At 40.1% G+C, this 21,933-nt stretch overlaps 1 protein-coding gene across 13 annotated transcripts in view; it reads right to left on the bottom strand.

Moving 5' to 3' along the window:
* The window catches only part of LOC144052449 (membrane-associated guanylate kinase, WW and PDZ domain-containing protein 1-like), a 118,369-nt gene that overhangs the window by 91,990 nt on the left and 4,446 nt on the right, over window positions 1-21,933 (bottom strand). Inside the window, exon 1 of one of the 13 annotated variants that reach the window (XM_077566614.1) lies at window positions 3,320-3,362. The exons of the other annotated variants lie outside the window; for them this stretch is intronic. Coding sequence (XP_077422740.1) covers window positions 3,320-3,347 — 28 coding nt within the window. The 5' untranslated portion in view covers window positions 3,348-3,362. Of the gene's footprint in view, window positions 1-3,319; window positions 3,363-21,933 lie in introns of those variants that run through there. 13 annotated transcript variants of the gene reach the window in all.

Below are 21,933 nucleotides of genomic sequence, written 5' to 3'. Positions count from 1 at the left end.
AATAAAAGTCAGTCAGAGTAAATCAAATTGCAATCAAGGGGTGAGCCAACGCAGTGAGAAAAAACACACACACACACACAAAGCTTATTCCAGTGGGAAAGCAAGACATCAGTTGGTCGTCGACTTTGCTGTATTTTTCCGTTCTTGTTACACACACACACACACACGCGCACACACACACACACACACACACACACACACACACACACACACGCTGTGTAGCTCACTGCAAGCAAAGCACAGTCAGGTAATTGTTACCTAGCAACCAACCAGTGCTGACGAGCATCATTATGGTCCCTGCTAGGCAAGATTGAAAGAAACACTTTATATAAGCGTTCCGGCTTTTACAAAGTATTATTAAAAAAAATAATCATATCAAGTTACACGACGTGTTTACGTTGTGTATTGTGTCAGCGTTGCCGGCTGCCGCTCGTGCCTGCGACTGAGACCTTCCGTCAAGAACAAGCGTCTCCTGTAGGGATGCACAGCCGGCGTCACGCGCCATCACCGAGAGAGTCGTCAAATGTTTCATATTTCTGAGGATTAATGCCACGCGGATCCCAGATTACACGCACACACAGGCCAGTGCGCGTGCGTGCCGTTTTGGACCCCGCTGGAGGTCTCGGTGGATGCGGGAGAGCAAATTGTAGAGCAAAGCGAGCGTCGCAGTGGATGTGCAAGTTACACAGCCCTGACTCACATTTAGCGTGAGCTTGAATGCGATTGGCCGCAATATCTCAGTTGTTTATTTTGAAAAGAAGTCAAACCCAAATGGGTTGTACAGATTATCGGTCACATTTATTATGTAGAAAGTGATTCAACTTGGTCTTTTTTTATTTATCTTCCCAAAACATGGGTGTGTAGACTTTTTTGTACCCTTCACTGTACCTATTGTCTCCACTTTGCCCAAATGTTGTTCATTGTGGCTATTTGCATGTTTCTTACGGCATTTTTTCCATTTGTGCTGCCGCTTTTGCATTTTTGTTAGCTGGGCCGCTAACTGCTCTATTATTATGGTGGAAGTCGCATGTTTCTGGGACATAACAAACAACAAATATTGTCTTATTACAAAATAAATAACTGATTAAATATGTATGCAGCGTTGAGTTCATCTTTGGTAACTGGTACTAAAACAAAAAAGTCAACACGACTGCAAACCAAAAAACACAAAAACAAAAGACAGCAGATTTTTTTTTTTTAAAAATCACAAAAACAAAAAGGTCATCGCAAACACAAATTTGAAAAAAAAAGCAACACAAAAAATGAACCAAAACAACGAAAAGGTCATCACAAACAAGCACAAACTACGAGAACAAATGAACAAAACGCAATCGCAAACAAATGAAAAAACACAAAATATGAAACAAAAAAACACAAAGTAATAGCAAACACAAATAAAATTTATAAAAAAACACGAGCACAAAAAGGTAAGCACGTAAACACAAAACCACGAAACACATTAACAAATGATGAAACACAACAACATTTTGCTAACGGAAGTGTTATTTACGGGGGTGGGGGGGGGGGGGGGTCGGGGGTGCACCCGAGGAATGGGATTGGACGAAAGTACCAATTTACAGTTTGCATGTGCTTCAAATATTCGCAAATAATCCATATTACACTTTTATAGTAGCGTTGAATTTAGTGAGCTAGTTGGAGAAAACCAACATGGCAGATGTATTGCAAATCAGAAGATGCCCTCGATTTTCGAGGGTGGCGGAAGGCCAGCGTAAACCATACAGCTTCCCCAGCAATGTTCATTTTGCCAGCGGGTTCGAGCCTCGCTTTTGGCAACCAAATGGTCTCTCTTTTTTTTTTACTTTGCCCACACATTTGAAAACAACTCTTAGTTTTACGAATTATTGATTTTGTACAAATATTACATTCAAATCAAATCAATCCTATTAAGTGCCAGAAAGGATTTTGCCAAAAACGAGCTCGAACCCACTCACAAAAGCAACATTGGTCGGAGTGCCGTATGCTTTTTCACTACACTGAACTTACGCACTTCCATTACAAATGGCGTTCTGTCCGAAGATTTCTAGTTCATTTGTGCCAGACGACGTTTGTCACTAAATTCAATGCTAACACTGCTATAAAATTGTGATATCGATTATTTCGGAATATTTGAAGCACATCGAAACTGTGCTTACGTGTGCCGTTAGTCGGGCCCTCCCCTCACGTAAACACCGCTTCCCAAATGTTGTGTTTGTGTTGTTAATGTGTATCGGGGTTTTGTGTTTGTGCACGTTTTGTGTACGTAGGTTTGTGTGCGATTTTTCGGTTGTTTTGCAACATATTTTGTGTTTTGGTTCGCATTTTGTGTTTTTTGATTACCTTTTCGTTGTTTTCATTTTTGTGTTTGTATTATTTTTTATTTGTGTTTGCGATTCCTTTTTTTGTTAATTTTTTTTATTTGTATCTGTGATATTGTTTTTGTGTATTTGCTGTTGTGCTTCACTTGGTTTGCAGATGTGTTGACTTTTTTGTTTTTGCACTTCAGGGCCACCGTATTTTCCCCCTTGCAAGAGCTTTACATTCGACTCCTCATTCACCGAGTGATGACGCAGCATCGGGAGCAATTGGGGCTTCAGTAACATGCTCGAGGACACTTCGGCATGGTCACAACGGCGCGGGATCGAACACACGACTCTTACCGCCGAGCCACGCCGCCCCGTCAACACAACATGTATGTTAAATACAAATACAAATCTGAGGTCACGGCTCCAACATTTTTCAGAAGGTTTCTGAAAGGAAGAAATTAAATAGAATGAGAAAATGATTTGAAATGTTTTACTGATGGAGGCAATAAATTCAACTGCTTGTTATTATATAAAGGGATATTCATGATGGATAGACAGCGGAAGATCTCCCATCAGGCCAGATGGGAAACCACCACGAGTCCAATGAGACGCAGCCGGGAGTGGAGACGTTCACGGAGCTGGCGGTTAAAAGAGCGTGTGACAGAAATGGTTGCTGGTCAAGCTGGAGAGATGCGAGGCCGCTGTCGCCTCGCCGAGAGTGAAGGAGAGCGAGCGAGACGGGTTTAACCCAAATAAGAGTGGATTATACCATCCTCCACGCCTGCCTCCAGTCAGCATTACGTAACCGTCAATCGAGTTATGCGTCCCCGTCTCATTTTGGGACACGATGCTTTGTGCCCGTTCAAATATCTCATGAGACGGCGATTGACACTTCCGCCTGCGAATGAACGCGGAGACGCCGAACGAGCCCTTCGGACGGATGAGACGATTCGCACCACAACCGAAGCATACAGGAAGATAGCAGCTGCTTGACACATCGAGCTTATGGTACCCACGTGGTGAATCATGTCGCTGGATATTCATGCTTGATGTGGCATGCGACGGGGGTGTGGCGTGATCAATCCGGCAAATTCAGGAAACAACGTGTAACGGATGAGTTGTGATCTTCCGGCAAATTCAAGAAACGTGTAACGGATGAGCCGGGGCGCTGCTGGGCCGCGTCAGTGTGCTGGTTTTGTGCGGAGCCAAACTCAGCTGCTCATTGGCATTCAGCGGCCGTCGTGCGACTCAACACCGCCCTCTGTGTCTGCCAGCCTCCACCTTCAAAGTCAGCTCCCTGCAGAGCCGTTGCCTCGGCAACCCACAGCCAATCGCAAAGGAGAGACGCCAAGCGCACGTATTATTATGGGCTGCTGCCCTCCAGTGGACAGTCGCAATTGACTTCAAATGGAACGTCAGTATATATATAAATATAAATATAAATATATAACTTACAATTATTACACTCCACAATTACAAAATCGGCATAACGGTAAACAAAACAAAAAAAGATTATTCATAATAATTTTGAGTTGTTTAAATTTATATATTTGCACCTTTTTTTAATTTAAAAATTACTAATTTAATAAATCATGTTTGGCCCAAAAGGAACTTGTGTAATTATAGAGTTTCAAAGAAATTCATTTGACTTAATATGTTTTACATGTTTAAACATTTTCTTGTTCTGTAGCAAAAAAACAAATGATTATAATTGTGATTTCAAACATTAACAAATTCATTGTGATGACTATTTTCTTCATCATCGAGCATATATGGTCTTCTGTGCAGATGAAACAGTCATAAATATTTTAGTTCTGCTCATGAAAAATGGAGAGTCCAATAGGCCGTTTATGTTCCAAATTGGTTTTGTTTAATAACACATGAGGTTTATCATAATAATAATAGAACTAAAACTCCAACTCAACACCAGTCCGGTTATTTTGTTATTTTGTTATTTCCTCTGGCGGACAAATAATGCCGTATTTCCCTTCAGCTGAGTGAGACGAGGAAGTGGAAATGCAGGCTGCTTAAAGAGAAAATTCAATTGTTTCGGTAGCTTCCTGTAAGTCTCAGGACATCCTGCCGGTCTCCAGTTGCCGAGGCAAGTGTTTAACTCAATATGATCACACAGGACAGGGAGGGGCGGGGCTGTCTGGGCGGGGCTGTCTGGACGGGGGGTCAACATCCACAGGGATGCCACCGACTCAAATTCTCAATTGGGCTTCATTCCAGCAGATGGAACTCACAAAATTCAATGTGCCGTCTGAATTGTGCTTTTGGAGAGTGACGAGCGAGTGGAGAGGAAAAAATAACAATGACGCTTTCCAGCCTTGTCTAATTATAACCGACCACACCCGGGGCTGCTTTCATCTGGTTCTCATCCAAAGACTGGATCGGTGCGCTTGCAAGCATCATGTAGAAAAAAAAAAAGGCTCAAATGAGACCGATATCTTTTCTCTGCTCACTTTATATGCCAACTTTCACATTTGCGCTATTGCGCTATTCCTACAACTAAGCCCTGATTAGATTAGAACAATCCAAGGGCATTCTTTTAAAAATGTTTCTCTGTTTAGTGCTGTTACATGACAAATGGAACTTGAAATGTGTGCCAAAAAGGAAGTCGCAACCACACCCAGTAGCTTGCTTTGCATCATTTCCAATTGACAGTACATGCAATGATTGTTGACAGTAAAAAACAAAGTTTGTACCGCAAACTCAAGAACGAAATGCCAGCAAGCAGAAATCCTCAATCCAAATTTCCTCGCGTACCTCCTTGGAAGCTATTTTGGGATGCAGAAAAAGATGTTCAGCCTTCAATGATAAATTTGGTGGCAAACTTCCACTTCCTTGGGAATGCAAAACCAGCCGTTACAGCGGTTGTTTGCACAGTGGTGCTCTCTTGAGATACGAGTGTTTTGAGTTAAGCGCGTCAACAAAGAACAAATGAAAATCATATCTCAAGGCACCACTGTTATTTGGAGTTGACCATGTGGACTCAAAGTGTGTCACTACGTCGGCTCCCACTAGCTACAGTACAAGACATTTACACTTCTTGTTTACTTATTAATCGATATATTCTTGAACTCTTTTTACCTCTTAGATGCAAAACATTTGATTAAACTATTAAGTACAGATATTTATTTTCTGATATTTAAAGGGGGAGTCAACCCCACCCAAAAATGATTGGCAATAATATGTTGTTTTTTTTGTTTTTTTTTTTTTTTTTTTACAGGAGAGCTCAGTATTGTTCATTCGATTTGACATCATCATTGCTCTCCTTTTTTTTTTTCTTTTTTTTTAAAAAATCCAACAAATCAATTAAAAAAAAATTAATAAATGTTTTTTTTTTTTTAAATACATATACATATATATATATACACATATACACACACATATATATATATATATATATATATATATACCCTTTTTTTTGTATGTGGGTGAGTATGTGTATGTGCGTGTGTGTGTGTGTGTGTGCGTGTGCGTGCGAGCGTGTGTGTATTCATCAGTTCACCTAAAGCCCATTAAAAAAAAATCCCATACTAATAATATAATATAATAATAAATTGCCAGATGCAGAAACATCAATGTAAGTTATCACGATGTAGTGGCTCTCGCTAACAGACAGAATTAAGTAACCGGAATTAGGTTAAAAAATTCTATATACGTAGACCATGTTTCTATAAATTTTGATATTTGGTTTTTATTTGAGGCAGATATTTTTTCCATTAAAATGTGATTTATGAGGAGGTTAGACCATTGGTCGATATTCAGAGTTTGTTTATTTTTCCAGTTAACAAGATATACAATAATATGTTCTATGTGACCTCATTCTGATTAATATTCCATTGGTGGAACACGAGTTATGCAGCGAAATCCTGCCCTTTGTGTCCATCTCAGGGGGCGGCCATTTTGCCACTTGCTGAAGATGACATCACAGTTGCTCAGGCAAACGACCAATCACAGCTCGACAGCAAGTGGCAAAATGGCCGCCCCCTGAGATGGACACAAACGGCAGGATTTTGCTGCATAACTCGCGTTCAACTCACGCAATATGAATCCGAACGTCATGTTTAGACGAGTGAGGTCACATCGAACATATTATTGTCAAGAAATGCCATTTTAAACGCAGTATTAATGTTCAAACGAGGCACGGCCTTACACGGTTTACAGTAGTACTGATTGAATACACTTTTTAGGATTAAAAGCTCGTTTTGGATGAATTTTTATAATATTGGTGGTACCTGGAAAGCTAAATATTTTTGTTGGTACTTTGCATAAAACGTTCAAAGAAAAATTCATGGAGATGAGAATGGCGGCGGCAAAATTGGTATCGCACGTCGGACGTCCATTGCCCACTTCTGACCCGTTTCGTCACCGCTGGGCTGCTGAGTCAGAACCAGCCGTGCGTGATGGCAAAACTGCTATGATGAAAACGTCACAGACAAAGACGCACACGCACGCACGCACGCGAGAAGAGCAGAGGCGGCATGTTTCGCTCCAGCGCTCTGCATCTGTTCATTTCTAAATATAACCGGAGGAACCCGTGCTGAGCGCTCGCTTCGCTCTGTGTTATGATTTGAGCAGGTCGAAAGATGGAGAGAGAGAAAAAAAGAAAAGCCACATCAGGGACAAAGAGGTCGACATGTTTAGCCGCTTTAAAAGGCAAAAAGCGAAAGAAGGCTGAGCGCTGGCTCGCTAGCCCATCTGGGAATTTACTGACTACAATAAAATATACATTAACAGAAGAAATACTGTATTATATTATATTGTATGATTTATTATTTAGGCATTTTGACTTGTGCAAAACTGCCCACAGTTCATCTCCGCACACAATTTGAACGTGTCCATCGCATTTCCAAAGCAGCAGTGACAACGGATGCCGTCCGTTCTATCCGGATGCCTCGCTTAAATGTCATTGGCTGCCTGGACCTCACACCAAATCGAACCCCCCCCCCCCCCCGCCCGCCACCGGTCATCACGTTGACCGCAGGCGATGAGATGGACCCGATAAAACACACACAAGACTGTTATTTGTGCATATGCGGCGTGACTGCAAAGACAACAAAGAATACTACACGACTACAAGGTGTGAAAATTGAGTGTTGCAATCAAAAAGTCATCCCAGAGGAAAGTTGACAATCGTCGTTGGTCAAGATTTGCTAACATCCGGCATCAATGATGTCATTTCCTTTTTCCGCACTTTACGAAAGAGCTTGTCAAACTTTCCGAAACCCCTTAAAAGTGATCAATTTGTGCAAGGACCTCGTCATAGCTCCGTCAACACCAATTAAACGTAATTACCATGTTTAGGCCACTGTCATAGGAATTAAAAAGTTGCCTATTTAAAAAAAAAAAAATGATAAAGAAATTTGGTGCGTGTTGAAGGGTGTAAAACAAAAACAGAATTGAATGAAAATAATAAAACTTTTATTGCAGCGCAATATTTAAGCCACCTTTTTTTTCCACAATTGAAATGTAAACAAAGTGCAAATATAGCAACCGCAATGGAATCAAATGGAAATAAAAACAGACCAGGTGTTGTGCGAGGTCTAATTGTAGCATAACTGCTTTAAAGCACATAAATATTACACATAGCATTTAGAAAACACAAACCTCCAGAAGTCAGTGGCAAATTGCATGAGTCAAGAAAGTCCATTATTTTCTCCTTTGTGGTCGATCCTCGTGTTGTAGAGGCAAAGAAATAAAATGAAACGTGAGCAGCCAGTCTGTGGCGTCGTGCTCTGGACATCGCAGGCAAGTGTATTTTTATTTATTTTTTTTAATTCCCCTGCGATTGTTAAGGCAGTGGTTAATTTGCCGTAACCGGCAACCCTCCTATGAGTGTTATTTTGCCATGAATGTCTCTGATTGGTCAATAAGAAAAGCGGGAAAATGCCGTGATTGCTTGTCGACATGACAACGTTTACGTTTACGCCGCTGCGCAACAGCAAACGCGCACGCCGTCTTGTCGAGCGCATGTTAGCTTAGCGGCCGGTTAGCGTAACAAAGTCTCGTCAACTATGAGTTACCAGTCACGGGAAAAAAAAAACACCGCAGATTGTTTATCTTGGCCAAACAATTCGCGGCCGCTTCAGTAATATCCAACCACCGTTTGTTTGTTTTTTTAATTCATTTTTTTATAAGGAGTGTGTCTAATCAAGAGTGCTCCAACAACAACACCAACTGTTTCCATGTCCTCTTGGTGTGTCTTTAGCCGGCGCATCCTCCTTCACTTTAACGGCAACAGTTGTCCTGCACAATTTGCAAACGATTGTACTTTTGGCGTCACAACTGACCTCTTGTGACCAAACAGGCTCCGCACGACGAAGGTAAGCTCACTCACACGTGCCGACATAGGCACAAAGACGCATTACATCATCACGTTAATTTCTTTATCACCCAAAAAAATACACCGGTAATATCGTAGAAGGTATGATACGGAACACCCCTAATATATATATATATATATATATATATATATATATATATATATATATATATATATATACACCATTTATTTAAAAGGCATTGTAATCAATCCAGCGCACCCTGTTGGCAGAAAAAAGTATCCTTATGAGGCCAAATGGTCTGTAACGAAAAGAGCGCGCTGTGCTGAGAGGAAACCAAAACAAACCTCAGATGCAAAATGACAAAGAGCCGTTCCTCCCTCAAACGGTAAAAACACAGTCGAGCGTTAATCACTTCATCTCCACATGGCTGCCTCATACGGATGAAGTGATCCAGCCCGGATGCGATACACAGTTGCCGTCCAACGAGCACATTACTCGGTGCGCGACGTTTTCACGCAATGAGAAACAAAATGAAGGCAGGTGCAATGGAAAAAATGATAGCAGATGTTCAGTTAGAATGCTGAAAAATAATTAATAAATAAATAAGAGTCCCCCCCTCCCATCAAAAAGTGTCTTTTGTGTGCAGTGTCAGAAAAGTAGATCAACCTTCACTGGCAACATACCGTGGGACCTTGAGATAAGAGTTTAATTAGTTCCGTGACAACACTCATATTTCAAAATCAGCAATCGTTTTTTCTCCACTGACATGAATTTAAAAAAAAACGGGCGGGTCTGGCAGTGACTGTGTGAATCGGCACACTAAGGATCTCATTAAATTGTGCTGCTGTTCCTAATTAATTGGCCAGTTGTTGTACAGTATGCGAGTACATCTTCATCTCTCGCATCCGTTTTTTTTATTATTGTGGTCATGCATTGTCATGACCTTTTTGACATTGTAAAAAACAGAGATGAGAAAAGGTGACGACAGGACGGAAACATTTTCAAAGCGGGTTCAAGATCTCAAAGCAGGAAGGATGTGAACACATTGAAGACATAAGAGAAGACCTTGTAGAGTTTTTTTTTAAGCTCTTCCTCGCTGGAATAATGTTATAATGGACAATAAACCACAAACTCATTTTGGGATCTCGATTTGCAGATTTCCTGATGGACGCTTCCGAAGTACGCCTGCCCGGAGGGAAGGTTGGCATTCCGTGTGACATGCAACAACGCTACGTTGTCAACTGATGGGTGTTGCCTACGAGAGGAAACAAATACGCACGTCTGGCACGATGAAACGCATCCTGCTGCTCCAGCTTCGGGGAAAAGCGTGCTCGCAACGACTGCTTTCATCATTGGACAGTTTTAAAAATACACTACGCTTCCCTCTTCGTTTTCTCTTCATGTGATGATTGTCTGATTTGCAGTCATGCTTCATTAATGAAACACCCACAACAAGCATTTACGTTCATCGGGGGCTCGATAACCACACCAGACTGACATCGAATAATAAAAACAGTGCTGTCAAAATGAGCGCGTTCATTTTGAGTTCGTTTAAACGCCACGAAAACACAACACAGCAGACACATCCACCTCAAAAATTTGCAGTAATAAATGTAATAATAATGCATATAGTTATGGAGACTGGGGTCAAGTTGTATTTTACAATTTTACAAATGTGTGGAATTTCACAAGATTAGAAAAGAAAGAAAGAAATAAAAAGGAAAAAAGGATAAGAAGCTCTTAATATGAAAAGAAAAATGCACTGAGCTGTCACCAATGTCTTACAAACGCAATGATGCCATCTAGTGGCAGAAAAATGACCTCAACACAAATTAATAATACACTCGTTTTTTACAGCACACTCAATTTTATGAAATTACTGTATCACCAACTAAAAGACGCAGCCATATTTCAATTTTTTTAAGTCCCAATTTGATGTTAATATTTTATTTGATTGTACATTTATAACAGATAGAAAATTTGCCATTAATCACGAGTTATCTATTGAAGTCATGCGATTAATAACGATTACAACATTTGAATTGCCTGACACTCCTAAATAAAGCACTTTTCATGCATGTCAAGCCTAATTTGGTCCCACCCGTATTACAAACCCATAAAATCCTTATTTTCCCATAAAAATCCTTATGTCAGTTTTATCAATACTAAAGCTGTTTCATGCAATAACATTAATCTTACCTTACTTTCTTTCTTATATGAAGACATTGACAGTATCTTGTTCCAAATGACATTTTATTGCACAAAGAAAAAACAGATTTCTAAATATCACAGGGACGGTTGACTTTTTTGTTGCTTCACATTTCTCTCGTGCAACTTTGATTTCAAATGTTCTTTGACATCGTAAATGCCAGATGCCGCAACCTTAATGTCCCGTCAACAAAGCCAACATGATGCATACTCTTTACCTTAAATAAATCCGTCCATTCCCAACGAAAACGTCCGGTGTATCTTGTTTTTTTGGCCGGCCTGTCCCCCATTTTCTCAACCACTGCGAACGACTCGCAATTTTCGCGCTAACACAAATTTCTTAACTGCGCATGTCAGGAAACTGTTAGAAGTCTCGCGCGATAGACGAGATTTTGTGACCGGTTGTTGTTTAAATCGAGCTTATGCACACGTGTAGCACGTAGCCGACAGTAAATACTAAATCCATTTAAAAAGGGTAAGCAATATATACTAATATTATTATTTTCATGAAAACAGTTAAATCCGTATTCATTTCCAAATACGCCCGTATGCTTTTGCAACACTTAAAAATCCGTAAGAAATACGGACAAACCTTATGGGTTGACATGTATGACTTTTCTCCTCTGGGAGTTGAGTGAGATTCGTCTACTACTATATTCCACAAATGAAGATCAATTTGAGAAAAGAAAAGAAAAAGCACGTTTTGGTGACCAATCCCAATATTCTGTCGTACTCGTTTAAACGGGCTCCACTATCGACTCACGACATTTACAGTCACTCCGAGCCGGAAGACACGCAAGCCACTGATTTTAAAGGCAGAGGCAACTGTCAGATTGTGCTCGATGACACGCATGTTCGCGTGCATGCGTGTGCGCGCAGGCCAGAGGCAAAATGTTGCCTTGGCAGACTCACGCGCTCATCACAAGAAAGTCTCAAACACAGACGCGCTTCCATGTTGGATATGTGAAGAGAAATGACGTAAATGCGGCAACAAAAATGTCTTATGGGTATTATGCAAATGTGATCCAGCTGCACACGCAGCTGTTTGTATGCTAACACATCAATCCCGCTCTCCGGCCTCGCTCTGCTAATTGCTCGACAAAACTGAAAAAGCAAACGCCGCCGCGCGTCGGCTTTCTTGCCGGGAAGGAGAACGTCGGACGGAGGAAGTCTCGAGGCTAGCTTCGATCAAACTGCTTCCATACGGACAAGACACGCCCCCTCACGCCACACGATGAGAGCAAGCGTTCGTGACGGCCACATCACAGAAAAGGCGGACGGGTGTGACCATGAACCTCTGCTACTCAATATAGTGGAAACCAGAGCTTCTAAAAATAGACGCCGATCTTCAAGTACCACCGCATGACCAAAGTAAGTGTTCAACCAAAAGCAGACAAGTTTCCTTCCCAAAAAGTGTGTTCAGTCTTGTAAGCCGCTGTGACGACATTTCAATATTACCAGTGTAGTAAAAAAAAAAGTACTCAAATCATAATTCAATTAAAACATAAATGTTAAATAAGTAAATCAATTTTTTTAAAACAAATGCATTCATTTTAAATGTATTTTACTAACAAGTAAAATACAAGGAATGGGTGAGTACCGATGTTGATGATGGTTTTTAATATCAGCCAATTCCGGCCTTATTTTAAGGTATCGCATACTCGTTAACGATACTTACGGCAAAAAAATAAATAAAATCTGACATTGAGTAAGTCCTCCTCTGCAGTAGATGGCACTATACTCACTAATCATCATTCTGTGTCATAAGGAAAAGGTCTTTGTTGACTTTTTTGTTTTCGTCAAAAGCTCTACAAGTATCTGTAAGTACTCAAAGACAGAATACTTGTATTTGGTTAACTGTCTGGGAAAAAAAAAGTGGTATTGAGCATATTAATAAAATACAACTAAACTGTGGTTAGTCAAGTCAAGTCAAGTTTCTGTATAGCGCTTTCAAAAATCAGCAGATGTCACAAAGCTCTTTGCAGAAACATGAACGTAAAACATGAACAAAGCAGTGATTCTATAGCGTGCCACTAGAGGGAGCCGGTATGCCACATTTTGAGAATCCCTGGTGTCAACTACTTCTTGAGCAATGACGATTGCAAAGTGCTACCAGTTTGATACGCACTTCTGAAATAACAATTTGCTCTCATATTACCTTAATAGCGTTATTTTTTGTTATTCTTAAAAAATAATGATATTCACTGATCATGTTAATTATTTCGCACAATAATTAGGAAATTAGGTCAATACATGCAACACTTTATTTCTATAAATCAAATGATCACTTCTATACGAAGGAGAAAAAATAATTTGCGTTCCCTCGCAATGATTGCGAGAAAACGCAAAAGAGGGCGCAATTTTATTGTATTTTTAAAAGAGTTGATGCACTCTCGGGTCAACTTCTGTGTGAGCAAAAACGACGAGGATGGAGCGTCTACAATAGTGGGAAAGCTTACATTTTATTTTGAAAAGGTACTGCTGTAGATATCCATGTTATGATGCCGCCGCCTCGTACCCGCGCATTAGAGGCTACAGTATCCAAACGGTCTCGGAAGTACATAAATGCGTATAAATTAATAAATTAATAAAAAGGCGTCCGCTTGAAAAAAACGTTGCGTTTTCTCACATTTTTCTGAAGGAACGCAAATGAATTTTTGCCCCCTACTATGTCACTTTAGGGCCTTCGTACTTCTACACCTAACCAAGCAAATCACAATGTCCCAACACTGGTGACCTATTTTTAGAAAAGACCTGCAGGCTACTCATGTGGTCCTTGGGGGCCCCACGTTGGTGACACCTGGCGATACGGTACAGAATGCACACAACTGCTACGGCAAGTTCAAATGTTATCAAATGTATATTTTGTCCGATTTCGTCCCTCCCGACCACCAGGTGGCGGTGCTGAAATAGCACGGGAATCCCCCGCGCGCATGCGGATTCATAAAAAGCAATTTCCAGGGTTCCGGCTGACGTGATTTTTTTTAGCTTTTGAAATTTATGTGTCCATCTTTCCATGATTTCGGCGCCTTGTCGATTTGTACAGCTTCAAGTTGGTAAGTCGCTTGTATTGCCTCACAACTTCTGAGGCGGCTCGGCTCGCTCCGTGAGTCGTCAGCTGCCTTGATGTTGTTTGCTGGCTTTGATATCGTCCGTCATAACGTCGACCCAAACGACCAAATGCATCTGCACGGTGAATCAACTGCAACTGGCAAAGCGCACGTTTTGAAATTGTGCTGCGACAATGACCGAAGGCAGAACGCCGTCGCAATTGTTAGCACTCCTCACAGAAAAGACGGAAAACAAGATGTCGGCAGACAGGAAGAGCAAAGGTGCTGCAAAACCACAGCCACTTTGACACAAAATGAAAAAGAAGCCCCGACATCGTCAGCTAACAAAGCCAGACATTTCCAAGCCAAGATCCGTCCGGATGTTTGTGGTCAGCCATTTTCCACACCTGTCCGAAGCTGTCCCTCCTCTGGTGTGACGTTGGCCCTTTGGCCTTTCCGAAGGCCGAGCATCCTGACAATCACGCCAAAGACTGCGCCCGCTTCCTGACTTTTGCTTCCACCATGTGGTTGTTTTTAGGTCAGACACGGAGAAAAGAGTTCTCGCTCGAGAGTTGTTGATCGCTCAACTTGAGCCAATTCACTTCGTCATTAATAATGCCAAGACGCTGAATAGATGACATCTTTTTATTTGTGTAAATGTTTTCAGTATTCACACTTATGTTATTCAGATTTCTTTATTCAGGGATGTGATTTGACCAAAGTGAAATTATCTGAAAATTTAGCCGGGGGTCTGGGGGCCGCTGGCACCCAGCTAGGTCCAGGGTCCGTGTTTTTAAGTACTTTCAATGCACTCACATGACAAAGAAATAGACAAAACAACAGCATAAATTTTCAATGTATATTGAACTATCCCATATAAAATGGCAGTTTTAGTCAACTCAAAATCAGTCACATTCAAAAACATTGGACTGCCTTTGCTTTTAAAAACTATCACTGAGAATATCATCATATCTAACTAATGTGATTACTAAGTTAACACATAAATAATGTTGAAGAGTTCAAATTTCATGAACAAATAATTGTATCATGACCAAATGAAAAGTAACTCATATTAGAGCATACCACAAATGTCTTTGTTATAGCAGAAGATGTTATCTGTCGGAGTCATGTGCATACACAATGAACTACAAAAAAAGTTGGGGGGGGGGGGGGGTAAAAAAAGCGGAATTCCTAGCGGAATTATTTATTTTACTTATGACAAGATTTTATCCCACCTGTTTTTTTTTTGTCCGGTATTTTATTTTTTTGTCCAGTAACAACTTCCACACAATGCAGCCGATTAATTTCAACTTTGCTCCAAAATGTCACGCCTTCCTTCCACATACTTTTTTCCCACAATTTAACATTTAATATCAAATGTTCCCTATTCCTTTTCAATGGCACAATCAACAGACAGACGTGCAACTTTTGACGCCCTGCACTCGGTGGCGCAGTTGCTAAGCGCATTGCCCAGTAACCTAGAGGTCGGAGGTTCAAATCCTATTTCCAACTGTACATTGCAAATGTATCCATGGGCATCACACAAATGATGATTCAAGGCATAATATCCCCATTGAGCTTCAATGATAGCTTTCAGAATTAATTATAATCAATTAATTATATTTTTATTATTATTAATCCCTTACAGTGGAAATTGGTGGCAGTAATGAGCTATTCGGCTGGTTTGCCAACTGCCATGAGACACCAACAAAGAAGAGCGAGGAAGGACAATACATTCGGCACAGGCCTGCTTTGTGCTCAAATTGTCCCCGTTTGCAGGTTATGAGGGCAGTAAATGTTTTATTGTGTGTTTTTGTACAATACGATACGGTTGGACGCGCTTGAAGCCAAACACGACAACGTCAATGCATATATTCAAGCATCTCTAATTCAGGAAACAAAACTCATTTTCCATTTGCTACAATGACTTCATTCCAAATGACTGAACATTTGAACATTTTATGACAAACTGTCGCCGCCGTCTTTCAAGAATGTCGTATTTTGCTGAAATGACGTCACAATGTTGCATTGTAACATGACTTGCCGCGTAAGAAGCATTCGTTCGGATCCGAGTGGCGAGGAGGACATTAGTGTCAGGATGTCAGATGATGGCATCATAAAGCGTTTTATACTCCCGTAAAGCGGGACCGGATCAGGTCGGCCTCTCAAGGGCTTATGAGCAAGCGGAATCTCCAGAGATTGACTCGCTAGATCAGCAGAGAGATCAGCACAGAAATCCTCCAAGGGTCATCTGATAACTCATTTGATAGAGAAATATTTGCACGTGCGCCTGCATTTGATCAACATGAATACTTGACAAGCCCAACTGAAAAGTGTGAGCATTCGCCAAACACCATATTCTGTTTGCAGGTGTAATTAGTGCCAAAAGAAATGACACAACCAAAGAAACAGACCTTCAAAAGAAGTGATTTATGTGCAAGAAAATGCCTGTAATGGTGCGTAATCCGTTCCAGATGTGTGAAACGAGAATTCGCGCAGCTTAAATGTCCATTTATCCCCGCCATACAGAGCACGCCGTTGCCGCTTGATTGCCGGTGTGACTTAGTTGAATGGGCGGAGTCATTCTTGCAATGTGCTTATTTTTCAGATGAAGCCGCAAAATATCAAACGCTCAGAAGTTTGTACTTTGAGACTTATTAAAACTCTTTGACTGCCAGGCGTTTTCAAAAACGGGTTGTCCCCAGTGCCATCAGAATTAAGCATTTTGAGTGATCTTTCAAGGTCCACAGAAAATGTTGTTTTTGGACTATGGAAACACACATACTACCAAATGAAAGATTGGACTCTCATCTTTCATCAGAAAAAAAAAGTTTGTTTCTACCTTATTCCGTTTTTCAGTAATCAACAATAGAAAATGGTTAGTTTCACCTCTGTTTTGAAACAAACGTCTTTTAACGTCTTTGGCACTCCCCCATAGGATTTTACTAAACGTTATTTAACGTTTTTGGCAGTCAAAGAGTTAAGATCCAGTCTACTGTAGGATGTCGTTGACGTCGCCGGCATGTTTAAAGGTCTAAAAATGTGCTTTTGTGCTAGGCAACACACATTTGGCAACGTAGATCTCACAAATCGCAAAATGGCCACTCCTATACCTCACAGTAAATTACAGTCGGGGCAAATCTTAAAAGATCTGATGTCAAAAGGCCGATGATTAGAAGGCAGCGTGTATGAGACATAAAAAAAAGAACTCGGTCCAGCGTCTGCTTTAAAGACAGAAAGGAAAAAGGAAGCGGAAGGGAAGCAGCGACGGAATTCGTCCCACGTCAAGCATTTTAAGTCGCCGTCACTTGTACATCATCAAGTTGGACAAATTGTTCCTCCGTAAAAAGTGAAAAGCTCTTGTCATTTTATTCTAACTTGACGCGGACTCACTTGACTCCTGTAATTGCCACATTGTCATTTTTGTGCATTTTGTTTTCTTTTTGCTTTTGGGTGTTTGTCGCCACCCGCGCCAGAGAGGGCGCTGTAGCAGGCTGGAACGTGTGTTTGTCAGTCAGTAAGGGAGTAGAAGAAGAGCTCAGGAAGGAGAGTTTTGTTTAATGCTGCATTCAAGGAAGGTCAGAAGTTGGAATCATTCCAAGTTTGCTTTTCCAGTTCCGACCTGAAAGCGTGAAAAGGCGAAAGTAAACAAGCAAAATGGCGGATAGTGATTCATTGTTTTTTATTTTGGTCCTCAAAACATTTTGACCTCTTCTCACAATTTTGCTTCATTTATTGTTTTTATCTTATTTCATAAGCATTGCATACAGTTCAGTAGTTTACTGTAGAATTTCATGCCGGGAGTTTGCGGCATACTGCCATGTACGTACGTTGTTACGTGGAGTCATGTCGAATATTCATTTGAATATTATTTGTCAAATATTTACGAATGAAGAAAGCCATCTTGTTTTATACTCGAGTAAATTGTGTTTTCGCATTCACGGTGTGTGTTTCCAAAGGGGCAGAGTGACGTCACTTTGTAGTCGGTCGGTGAAGTCGGGGTACTTTTTTTGGGCCCGACTTCTCAAGTGGGATTTCCGAGTTCAAGGGGGCGTTCCCGTACACACTTCCTGGTTTGAAGTCGGAAAAGTCTGACTTCCCACTTCCCTCGAATGCAGCATAAGAAAGTACCATTAAGACACAGCGAGACGTACACGATGCTAAATTCATCAGAGAGAAACTGAAGAACAGAGACAAGACGAGTTCTCTTTTTACAAGGTTAGTTTATTTTGTGTGTCAATACTTTTATGTAAGTTTTTATTTTCTTTATGCTAATTGTTATGGTTGTAGCCTATGTGTGTTTTGCTCCACTTTTTATGGTTCTATTGCTATAAAAACATGGAAGCTACCAAAAGAAAGATTAGAGTCCTTCTTTCATCAATTCTTTCATCCGTTTTGCAGCAAATAGCATTAGAATGTAGCTAAGTTTCATTATTATTCACAAATCTGTTTAACACAGTAAGGAAAGAGCTTTTTGCAACATGGTCCTGGCTAATATCTTATATTCTGCTGCCACCTGCTGGCCGTTTTTTGTAATCACTACCATTGCTTTGAGTGACTTTTTCAGGTCAGAGGCTGCATCAAAGCCTTCTGTTACAGGGGTGGCCAACCCCGGTCCTCGAGAGCCACAATCCAGCCTGTTTTCCATGTTTCCCTCCTGCAGCGCAGCTGAATCTAATGATCAGCTAATCAGCCAGCTTTGCAGAAGCCCAATAACGATCCTGATCATGAACCAGGTGTGTTAGGGGAGAGAAACATGGAAAACAGGCTGGATTGTGGCCCTCGAGGACCAGGGTTGGCCACCTATGCGGGCTAGCGTATAAAAAAAAACGTATAATTACGTTTTTGGGACCAGAACAATATTTATTCGTTTTTATACGTTTTGGGGAGCTAAAACTCCTTTAAATGTAACAGAATGGGGAGAAAAGATGAATGTGAATTTCTATTGACAAGTTCATAACAAATCCACTTGAGCAAGCTTCTAAAGAACACTTTTGTGGACAAAATTGGACAAAATGAGAAAAGATGGCAGACGTAACTGCAAGCTTGTAAACGTAACAATGGCAGCCCTGAGAGATGAGATGAGCAATATTATTCTGCTACAGAGACATTAGAACGACAAAGCTTTTCTGGATTGGAAGGACATCGACCAGCTGCCAAGTTTTTCTCAAAGTATCTGCTGCTTTCCCATAAGTTCTCATTATCTGTATTTTATGATCATTTCACACATTGCATGCACATTCACAAAACTGTGTCTTATGCATGATCCACTTCTGCATCGTCCTCATCATCCTCAAGTATGTCGGACTTTTTTTGCCCCACGGTGGCGGGCAGTGAGCGTTTGCTTTATCACTTAAGGACAAATCATTCGTGTAGTTGATTATTTATTCAATGTGCTTGATCTAAGTATATGTCAGATTGCATTTATTGGACCAAAGGGGATCGGAACCTGAATTGTAAGACATCAAACTGCATCATCATAACCTTTTAGAACGACAACACGCTGTCAAAAGCATTTGGTCACATTTGATGACGAGCCTGAGCTAATTAGTTTGTGTCTTACTTAATGCTATGAAGTTTCTTGGACTGAAATGAGCAAGTAGCCTAGCATGTGTCAGCATTACACGATCGCGACAAAAGTATGAAAACAACAATCATAAGTTGGCTTCAAAAACTCTTGTTTTTGTTGCTTCTTCTTTGTCTTCGTCACAGTTTTTCCCGATTCCTGCTCACAGTTGCTTGGATGAAGTTTTGGCATGCGCTTTTTTTTTTTTACATTTTCACAATTAAAACAACATTGCGCTTAACCGATGACAACCCCTTGATCAAAAGAATAAAACTGACTTGGATCAAATAAAACGCATAGAGTGTAACGACAATGCAAACATCAGAGTGAAATAGTCCAAGTCACATCATTCTGCTTTCACGACCCGTTCTAAAGAGAGAATAACAGAATCCGTCAAATATACTTTTGTCCTGAATCATTTCAACCCTTTTGTCACATCTCCAAGCACGTACGCCACCGGATCCAACGGAACATTTGCTTTTACCATTTTTTTCCATTTCTACCTTAACATTTTTCCAAAATCCTTCAATTATAAAACAGTCCCTGACGATATTTAGATAGTCACCAATTTGTCCACAATCAGTCAAGAGTGCGTTTACAAACATAGAAATCTGAAGGAGTATTAAAACATATTTCTGGCTTTTTAAAAATATATTTATTCATTGACTTTTTTTCAGCCATTTTAAGCTATGAATTCTGACTTTTTTTTTTGGGGGGGGGGGGCAATTTTATGGGATTCCTTCTTGGTTTTAAACATTTTCTTTCGTGCCTTTTCTTTCTGACTTTTGGGGGGAAATGTTATGGACATTTTATGATAATTTTCATTCTTTCATTTTTTTTTTTACATTTAACAGTTAGGCCTACTGATTCAAGATTTTCTTTTTTGCCTTTAAAAAAAAATCAGCTTTTTAATTTTTTTTTATTTATTTAAGTTTTTCATCTACCTTTCATTTCTTTTACTGACATTTTAAAAAATATTAAATTATTACTTTTTTTAAAAAAAAAATCTACATCATTAACTCATTTGCTCCCAAAAATGTATAAATATGTTCCATTTTAAATGTTTGAGGTGTCCCAAAGACGTATTTATATGTTTTGATGAAGGCTTTGATGCAGCCTATCAACTGCGCAATCGAATTCATTGCAAAATTTGACTTGTCAAACCTTTGTGACTTTCCCCACACAACTCTTCCCATATCGTGTCTTGAATTTAGTTCCCTTTTCCTTGATATCGAGTGTATTTAATGAAGTGTCATAACATATCCTCTTATATAAATGAGAGATGTTTCTTAATGTTAGATGTTTGTTTTTTAGAGGGGGGATAATATACCGAAAGAAAAAAACTTTATAAAGTGGCAAATTTGCGAGTTTATAAAGTGGCAGATTTGCAAGAAAAAAACTTACGAGAAATGCACGTGTGCCAATAATTTAAGGTTGTGTTCAAGCATTTAAGTTCATTTGTTAAAATGTATATTTACTTGTACATTCATCTTTCTGGAATTAATACTTACACATTCCTACATTTTGGTCTTTTTATTTATTTTTGTACAAGTCGTCGAATTTGCCGCTCTCTGTCATTCACTTGCATTTACCTAAAGTATGCTAGCTTCTGATTGGTTAGCATTAGTCAGGAATCAGGAAGTGTTGTCGCTCTAGCTGCCGCGTATGACGAGTAAAGTTGAAATTAACTCTTTGACTGCCAAAAACGTTATATAACGTTTAGTAAAATCATATGGAGGAGTGCCAAAGACGTTAAAAGACGTTTTTTTAAAACAGAGGTGAAACTAACCATTTTCTATTGTTGATTACTGAAAAACGGAATAAGGTAGAAACAAACTTTTTTTTTCTGATGAAAGATGAGAGTCCAATCCTTCATGGTAGTATGTGTGTTTCCATAGTCCAAACACATAATTTTCTGTGGACCTTGAAAGATCAGTCAAAAATGCTTAAATCGGCTGGCACCCACGGCATCCCTTTTCTGAAAACGTCTGGCAGTCAAAGAGTTAAGAATGAATCCGTCTCCATCCTGCCTTTTCATTTTATCAACAGTGTCGCATTAACCACCACCGAATCCTCACATCGAGCTACGCTACGTGTATTTCTCGTAAGTTTCGGAGGGTTTTTTTCTCGCAAATTTGCCACTTTATAGAGTGAGAAATTTGTGAGTTTTTTTTCTCGGAATATTAGCCCCTCTCTGGAAAAATAATTATACGTGGCTCTAACATGCCATCGTAAAAAATGTAATTTTTAAAAACAAAACTAAAGTAAAAACGAAATGAAAAATAACTCGTCATACTATGAGAACCCTGAAGTATGGCCGCAAAACAAATCATCAATCCTAGGTTGGGTTCAAATCCTTTACTACAGCTGCTGTATATATGGGCTTAGCATTTCACTTCATTTGACTGCAGTTGGCAGGTACGTTCCGCACACACACATTTTCGCCTAAAGACAGCAATTCCAATTTTAGAACATTCATTTCAAAGTACACAAGCTTCAGCACACCAACATCA

This window comes from Vanacampus margaritifer, chromosome 1 (assembly GCF_051991255.1).
Source record: "Vanacampus margaritifer isolate UIUO_Vmar chromosome 1, RoL_Vmar_1.0, whole genome shotgun sequence".
In the NCBI taxonomy this organism is placed as follows: Eukaryota; Metazoa; Chordata; class Actinopteri; order Syngnathiformes; family Syngnathidae; genus Vanacampus; species Vanacampus margaritifer.
This window is presented reverse-complemented; position numbering and strand designations above follow the sequence as displayed.